The 8761-nt window shown below is 39.8% G+C and overlaps 1 gene segment (V, D, J or C); it reads right to left on the bottom strand.

Annotated features, from left to right (window-relative positions):
• Positions 1 to 6939: 6939 nt before the first annotated feature.
• On the bottom strand, positions 6940 to 7430 carry LOC120435603. The segment is given in 2 exon segments: positions 6940 to 7271; positions 7379 to 7430. Coding segments are annotated over 2 exon segments (384 nt in total).
• Between the last annotated feature and the right edge of the window lie 1331 nt (positions 7431 to 8761).

Here is an 8761-nt window from a genome sequence, read left to right on the forward strand (position 1 = left end):
AAGGAGCCGGCTCGCATCGTTCACATCAAAGATCCGGCTCTAAGAGCCATTTCGTTCGCGACCGACTCATGCGATTGTTTTTCCCCCTGAGCTCCAGGTGTTGTGCCAAAAAGTGATCATCGGGCAGAAAGTGATTGCCGTCCGCGGGAGCGCGCGCGGCTGCTTAAAGATGTAGCCCCCAGATTACTTACGTAGACAGCTACTTCCTTACAACTGATGCAGTAAGCTGAAGACAGCTTCAACCGTCTGGTTGTTGAAAAATAGTAACGCTTGTTCTTCTTAGTAACAGTAACAGCGTTGTAACGATAGGAATAGTAATTAGTTAGATTACTCGTTACTGAAAAAAGTAACACCGTTATTCACATCACTGGTTATAACACATGTAGGGAGGTCAAAGTCATGAAGATTCCATGTTATATATCACATATTCTCTCACTTTTTATTTTTATCTCATTTACTAAAGACAATCTTTGTGATGAATCACTTTATTTTGTGTGTGTGTGTGTGTGTGTGTGTGTGTGTATGAGGTGCCGTAAGGGACATTATTACTGAAACGCTCTCACACACACTACTGAAACGCTCTCACACACACTACTGAAATTTTACCTCTCACACACACTACTGAAACACTCTCACACACACTACTGAAATTTTACCTCTCACACACACTACTGAAACACTCTCACACACACTACTGAAACGCTCTCACACACACTACTGAAACGCTCTCACACACACTACTGAAATTTTACCTCTCACACACACTACTGAAACGCTCTCACACACACTACTGAAATTTTACCTCTCACACACACTACTGAAACGCTCTCACACACACTACTGAAACGCTCTCACACACACTACTGAAATTTTACCTCTCACACACACTACTGAAACACTCTCACACACACTACTGAAACGCTCTCACACACACTACTGAAACGCTCTCACACACACTACTGAAATTTTACCTCTCACACACACTACTGAAACGCTCTCACACACACTACTGAAACGCTCTCACACACACTACTGAAACGCTCTCACACACACTACTGAAATTTTACCTCTCACACACACTACTGAAACACTCTCACACACACTACTGAAACGCTCTCACACACACTACTGAAACGCTCTCACACACACTACTGAAATTTTACCTCTCACACACACTACTGAAACGCTCTCACACACACTACTGAAAACGCTCTCACACACACACTACTGAAATTTTACCTCTCACACACACTACTGAAACACTCTCACACACACTACTGAAACGCTCTCACACACACTACTGAAACGCTCTCACACACACTACTGAACGCTCTCACACACACTACTGAAATTTTACCTCTCACACACACTACTGAAACGCGGCTCTCACACACACTACTGAAACGCTCACACACACTACTGAAATTTTACCTCTCACACACTACTGAAACACTCTCACACACACTACTGAAACACTCTCACACACACTACTGAAACGCTCTCACACACACTACTGAAACGCTCTCACACACACTACTGAAATTTTACCTCTCACACACACTACTGAAACGCTCTCACACACACTACTGAAACGCTCTCACACACACTACTGAAATGCACTCACGCACGCCACTGAAACCAGAGGCATTTCCGCTGAACAGGAAGTTGTTTCCTGACAAGGAAACTGATGGAAAAAGTGGTATATTTCAAAACACTACAAGGATGTCTACTCAGCAACCTGCTAGTACAGCTGTCCCCAACCTTTTTTGCGCCATGTAAACGATATAAACATAAAAATATGATAAATACCCTGAAAACCATAAATTTCAAACTCAAGCCTCAACTCTTGCGACCCGGTACCAAACGACTCACAGACCGGTACTGGTCCAGGAATTGGGGGTTGGGGACGGCTGTGCTTGTAGCCTAAGTGAAGCAGCCACATTACTTAACAATATTTTAGCTTCCTTGAATCCAGGAATGGATTCAAGGTGCAGCAGGGAATTTGGCAAGTATGTCCTGTTTCCCCTAAGCTTTTTATATTGGCAACTCAGTTGTTAACACTGTTAATCAAAAATTCTAACGACAAGGAATATCAATTTTTAATAAAGACTTCAAAATAAGTCAATTCACAGATGATACATCTATTTTTTTGAAAGATAAATACGTGGTAGAGAAAACTAAATTTTCTTTAAAGCTTCTCGTTTATTTCTCAGTATCAAAAAATGTGAACTTCTCCCGATTCATACAAGCTCTGACTCCTCAATAGCTTTAGTTAGAGTTGAATCTAAAGTTAAATATATAGGGCTGATAATATCTAAAAAACCCAATTAGCAGAAAAGACACCAATATTTCTAACTGTATCATGGAGATGAAGAAATCACTTAGCCACTGGTTAATCAGAGACCTCGCTATTATTGGCAGAAAGCTGAAGGCATCTCCAAATTGATTTATCCTTGTCACTCTCTATATAGCTCCTCTAAAAGCCTTAATAAGGCTAATACAGTTATTTTCGAATTTTTGTGGAGGAATAAAACCCATTACATTGAAATATCTCAGCTTGTGAAGGAATACAATAAAGGTGGTATCAAAACTCCAGAATTAGAATTTATGGTTGGCACCCTTAGAATTAAACCGTTAAAATCTTGTCTGTCACAGCCAGACTCTACTTAGCTCCACATCCCATAATCCTTGTTTAACAAAATAGGAGGATTAGACTTTATTTTGAAATGTGATTTTGCGGTAAATAAAATCCCCATAAAGATATCAAACTTTCCAAAACAGACTTTGCATTTTGGGGAAAATGAGATTTACCCACAACTTCTCCCCATAATTCAACCTTATGGAATAATAGGGTAATAACACTTAATCAAAAATCAATTTTCAAGAGTGACTGGTTTAAACAAAAAGATTATATTCATAACAGATTTGTTGGATGATAACGGTGTCATTCTAAGTTACACAGACTTTTCAGAAAAATATTGTCTAAACTGTTCTCAAAGAGAATATAACAAATTTTGTGAACTGGTCCCACTGCCTCTGCTTCATTAGATTAAAAATTTTATGATATACAATAATTTCTCATCAGTGCTCGCAAATTTATTGCTAGGGCAATGTCAGCTGTTTGATAAAAATGCAATAAGAAATTTATTAGTAGTTTCTTCAAAGACAAAATATTTCATAGTTACAACAGAATGGTTACATTGCATGGTTCTAATTTAGTTATTTCATATACACTGGATAACGCATACTAAAAATTTATGAAATAGCCTATTCTACCTAAAGTTAAAGAAACAAACTTTAAAGTAATAAACAAAATTAATCCTGTGGCAGAATTTCTAAAAAAAGAGATTTGGCTTTGAGGTGGATCAGTGTTCTTTTTGTACTGATGAAAATGAAACCCTAGAACATCTTTCTTTTCCTATGCCCTATCACACAATGCATTTGGTGCAACTTAAAAAAATGGATTTCCCTAAATATTAATGATGTGCCACTATTTGAATTACATCATAATTTTTTTTATATGGATCATCTAGCATTGGGTGTCTCAGACATTATTAACATCATCATACTTTTGAGTAAATATCGTATCCATTGTGCTAAATGGAGGAACGCTAAGCCTTCTCTCCCTGGTTTTATTGATGATTTTAAGATATTTTTTCTTTGCTAAAAAGACAAAAAGCACATATGCCAAAAAAAATAACCAGGATAATGCCCGTCTCCTGCTGTTCTAAATTTTGACTTATGCTGAGGCTAATATATTGTTAAGTAATGCAGCTGTTTCACTTAGGCTACTAGCAGTAGGGCTGGGTATTGTCACTGATTTCTAGAATCAATTCGATCCCGATTCACAAGGTCCAGAATCGATTTGATCCACGATTTGATTCGATTCAATTCGATTTGATTCTGGGAAATTTTGACAGTCAGAAATATAATTCAGATCAGTACATTTACATATTTTTGTATCTATAAAAAGGAAGCAGATGCCTTTGTGTCAAAGTAGCTGAAGATAAAACACAGAAAAACATGAAGGTGATTTTTCCTGGCCTGGGAATTTATAAAAAATATTCTGCAGTACATCAAAAACGAAAGAAAACCATTAATCAACATATGAACGTTACCTCTGATGTTCCAGCGGTTTTATTAGAGACACGGCTAAGCGTTTTGCATTTTGCATAATTTTAAAAAGTTTAAATTTGTTCAGTATTGAATGGCAGAAATTAGGTTTTCTTTTCGGAAGTATGTAAAACGAAAAAAACAAAAACAAAACAGCGTCCGACAGCGCTGTAAACAACAGTAGACTTGTGCATAACAAGCAAGCGAATAATGCAGAAAACAGATTTTTAGACGGGAAACTGTTCTTGAAGTACAGAGAGAGAGAGAGAGAGAGAGAGCTGTGCATGACGTGTGATTTTATCGTGGTGGAAGCAAAACAGTAAATGTCAGAGGGAATTCATGACGATGTTTATGTGAAGCGTAGTTTGGATCTTCTTTGCTGCTGGTTCGGTCAATATTGTTTGGAGAGATAAAACTAACAGCTTTAGAATCGGGCGCAAAAAAGGCGTGAAAAGCGCGGACCGCTTGAAACATCAGAATCAGCGAGCTTTCAGCCCCGACCGTGTCCGTGCCGTCGGGTGAGAAAGGCGACATCTCACTGATTCTGATCCGCGGGTCCGCGCTGTGTGTTTACGTCTTTGTGCAGAATCCGTGTACCTGCTCTCATTTACTGTCTTAGCTGTTTGGTGGTTGTTGAAATTTTGTGAGGTTTCACCTGAGATTCTGGCATTTCGGGCAAAATAAATTTATATTAAAAAATCGATTCAGGAGTTTAATGAATCGATTTCATGTTATCCAAGCCAGAATCGATTTGAATCATAAATCGATTATAAAAACCCACCCCTAACTAGCAGGTTGCTGAGTAGACATCTGTGTAGTGGTTTGTTTGAAATCTACCACTTTTTCCTTCAGTTTCCTTGTCAAGAATTAACTGCCTGTTCAACTGAAACGCCTTCCTGTTTAACTGAAATGCCTTCCTGTTCAACTGAAACGCCTTCCTGTTTCACTGAAACGCCTTCCTGTTCAACTGAAACGCCTTCCTGTTTCACTGAAATGCCTTCCTGTTCAACTGAAATGCCTTCCTGTTCAACTGAAACGCCTTCCTGTTCAACTGAAACGCCTTCCTGTTTCACTGAAATGCCTTCCTGTTCAACTGAAACGCCTTCCTGTTCAACTGAAACGCCTTCCTGTTCAACTGAAATGCCTTGGTTTTTCAGTAGTGTGTGTGTGAGAGCGTTTCAGTAGTGTGTGTGAGAGTGTTTCAGTAGTGTGTGTGAGAGGTAAAATTTCAGTAGTGTGTGTGAGAGCGTTTCAGTAGTGTGTGTGAGAGCGTTTCAGTAGTGTGTGTGAGAGCGTTTCAGTAGTGTGTGTGAGAGAGGTAAATTTCAGTAGTGTGTGTGAGAGCATTTCAGTAGTGTGTGTGAGAGTGTTTCAGTAGTGTGTGTGAGAGGTAAAATTTCAGTAGTGTGTGTGAGAGCGTTTCAGTAGTGTGTGTGAGAGGTAAAATTTCAGTAGTGTGTGTGAGAGCATTTCAGTAGTGTGTGTGAGAGTGTTTCAGTAGTGTGTGTGAGAGGTAAAATTTCAGTAGTGTGTGTGAGAGCGTTTCAGTAGTGTGTGTGAGAGCGTTTCAGTAGTGTGTGTGAGAGCGTTTCAGTAGTGTGTGTGAGAGGTAAAATTTCAGTAGTGTGTGTGAGCGTTTCAGTAGTGTGTGTGAGAGCGTTTCAGTAGTGTGTGTGAGAGCGTTTCAGTAGTGTGTGTGAGAGGTAAAATTTCAGTAGTGTGTGTGAGAGCGTTTCAGTAGTGTGTGTGAGAGCGTTTCAGTAGTGTGTGTGAGAGCGTTTCAGTAGTGTGTGTGAGAGTGTGTGTGAGAGTAAAATTTCAGTAGTGTGTGTGAGAGCGTTTCAGTAGTGTGTGTGAGAGCGTTTCAGTAGTGTGTGTGAGAGGTAAAATTTCAGTAGTGTGTGTGAGAGGTAAAATTTCAGTAGTGTGTGTGAGAGCGTTTCAGTAGTGTGTGAGAGCGTTTCAGTAGTGTGTGTGAGAGCGTTTCAGTAGTGTGTGTGAGAGGTAAAATTTCAGTAGTGTGTGTGAGAGCGTTTCAGTAGTGTGTGTGAGAGGTAAAATTTCAGTAGTGTGTGTGAGAGCGTTTCAGTAGTGTGTGAGAGGTAAAATTTCAGTAGTGTGTGTGAGAGCGTTTCAGTAGTGTGTGTGAGCGTTTCAGTAGTGTGTGTGAGGTAAAAATTTCAGTAGTGTGTGTGAGCGTTTCAGTAGTGTGTGTGAGAGCGTTTCAGTAGTGTGTGTGAGAGCGTTTCAGTAGTGTGTGTGAGAGGTAAAATTTCAGTAGTGTGTGTGAGAGCGTTTCAGTAGTGTGTGTGAGAGGTAAAATTTCAGTAGTGTGTGTGAGAGGTAAAATTTCAGTAGTGTGTGTGAGAGGTAAAATTTCAGTAGTGTGTGTGAGAGCGTTTCAGTAGTGTGTGTGAGAGCGTTTCAGTAGTGTGTGTGAGAGCGTTTCAGTAGTGTGTGTGAGAGGTAAAATTTCAGTAGTGTGTGTGAGAGCGTTTCAGTAGTGTGTGTGTGAGAGGTAAAATTTCAGTAGTGTGTGTGAGAGCGTTTCAGTAGTGTGTGTGAGAGCGTTTCAGTAGTGTGTGTGAGAGGTAAAATTTCAGTAGTGTGTGTGAGAGCGTTTCAGTAGTGTGTGTGAGAGCGTTTCAGTAGTGTGTGTGAGAGTGTTTCAGTAATAATGTCCCTTACGGCACCTCATATGTGTGTGTGTGTGTGTGTGTGTGTGTCCTCAGTGAACTGTATCAGTCTCTGCAGTATCTTCCAGCTGCAGCAGTCAGTTCAGTTTCTGTTCAGTCTGACTGAGGGAGGTTTTTGTACGACTGTTTTTCACTGTGTGAACACATCCTGATTGTTAGGATAGTGAAAACTCTGACAGTAATAAACTGCTGCATCTTCAGCCTGGACTCCACTGATGGTCAGAGTGAAGTCAGAGTTTGATCCACTGCCTGTAAAACGAGCTGGAATCCCTGATATTCGCTCATAGGCACGCTTAATGAGCAGTTTGGGAACGTCTCCATCACCCTGTTGGTACCAGGCTAAAATATGGTAGTTGCTATGAACAAAAACATCCTGACTGGTCCTACACTTGATGTTCACAGATCCTCCCACAGCAGAGCTCACTGCTCCAGGCTGAGTCACTGTGATCTGTCCTCTGGACTCTGAGGATACAGAGACAAAAACATAAAGCAGCTTCATGGTTTTGTGGGCTTCATTTCAGAGGGACAGATGTTGATAGAGGAGAGGAGTTTGATTCTCTGGACTTTACCTGTGAAGCAGCAGCAGAGGAGAGTCCAGATGAGGACGCAGATCAAAGTCATGTTTTTGATGAGGAGGATTTCTGTGGCTTCTGTTGTGATGAAGGACAGCTGTCAGTCATCCAGTGTTCAACTCTCAGGACTATAAACTCTCCCAGAGCACTGGAGCATGGTGCTGCTGATGCAAAGTGACTCTCTATGGAAATGATCTGACTCAGTCCAGTGCATGCTGCTATTTCTCAGTGATGTTTTTTCAAAAATTTTTTTACAGAACTTTGACTTTGAAAATATAAACCTGAAAAATCATGAATTTCAATTGTTGTACTTTCTAAACATATGCACAGATATAACTGAATTTAGGTCAGCAAGGATGAAAATCAGACAACCACAATAACTGAAAGCACCTTCAGCACAGCTAGTTCTAATTCTGGGAACATTTAAAAGATCTGCATCTGATGACGTGGCTGTAGACATGTCAAAGATATACTTAGAGGCCAAACTACTGAAAGCTTGGTGAAGTAATAAAACTTTTTTTTCTGAAATGATTTCATCATTGTTTGCAAATAGAAATAATTTATGTATTTTAAAGAAAACTGTAAAATCAAAAGACAGGACGTCGTAGTCTCACTCCAAGCGCTTTATTCCTTACGCCATGTTTTACCGCTCACACACAATAACAACAACTCTCACGATATAGCAGAAAATAACAATTTAACAGTCTCCCTCTCTCTTTTTTAAAAATAAAAGTATAAACCCCCCTTTTAAACATTTGTATACATATATATGTAAACAAAACAAAAAACTTTTGTCAGTATTGTTGAACATTCAGGAAACATTTCAATGTGCTTTGCTTTACTTAAAGCATACTATCACTGCACACAATAAACAATAGTGCATTTTAATGCAAGGAAAACTTAGTAAACAAAGGATCACAGTATCCAGAGTCCTTCATCTAGTGCTTTTAGAAGGGTTAAAGGTGAAACTCCCTTTTTTGTCAGACAATCAGCAAGTTGGGATTTGGAATCTGACCAACAAACCTGTCTTATTTTCTTGGTTTGTATGAGCTCTTTAATGCTGCTCATTTCTAGCCTCAGTGTCTTCTCTGTAACCTGCTCAGTGGCCTTGAGTGCATCAAACAAGGAATGATAATCAGTCACACAGATCAACGGAAGAGCATTCAGACCAGTGTTACCAGCTGTAAGTTCAGAAAAAAGTGTTGCCAGGAAGACTGCACTGTCTATTCCATCTGACATGGCAAGAGTTTCTCCTGTCAGTGTACTTCTGACCACACGCCTGATTTTTGTCAAAGAGAGGACAAAACTTTCCTCCTTTTCCCATAAGGATGATTATTGCCCCTCCTTGAGTACCGCCATCGGAAGGTTGCCAAATGAAGC

Source organism: Oreochromis aureus, linkage group 22 (assembly GCF_013358895.1).
Source record: "Oreochromis aureus strain Israel breed Guangdong linkage group 22, ZZ_aureus, whole genome shotgun sequence".
Taxonomy (NCBI): domain Eukaryota; kingdom Metazoa; phylum Chordata; class Actinopteri; order Cichliformes; family Cichlidae; genus Oreochromis; species Oreochromis aureus.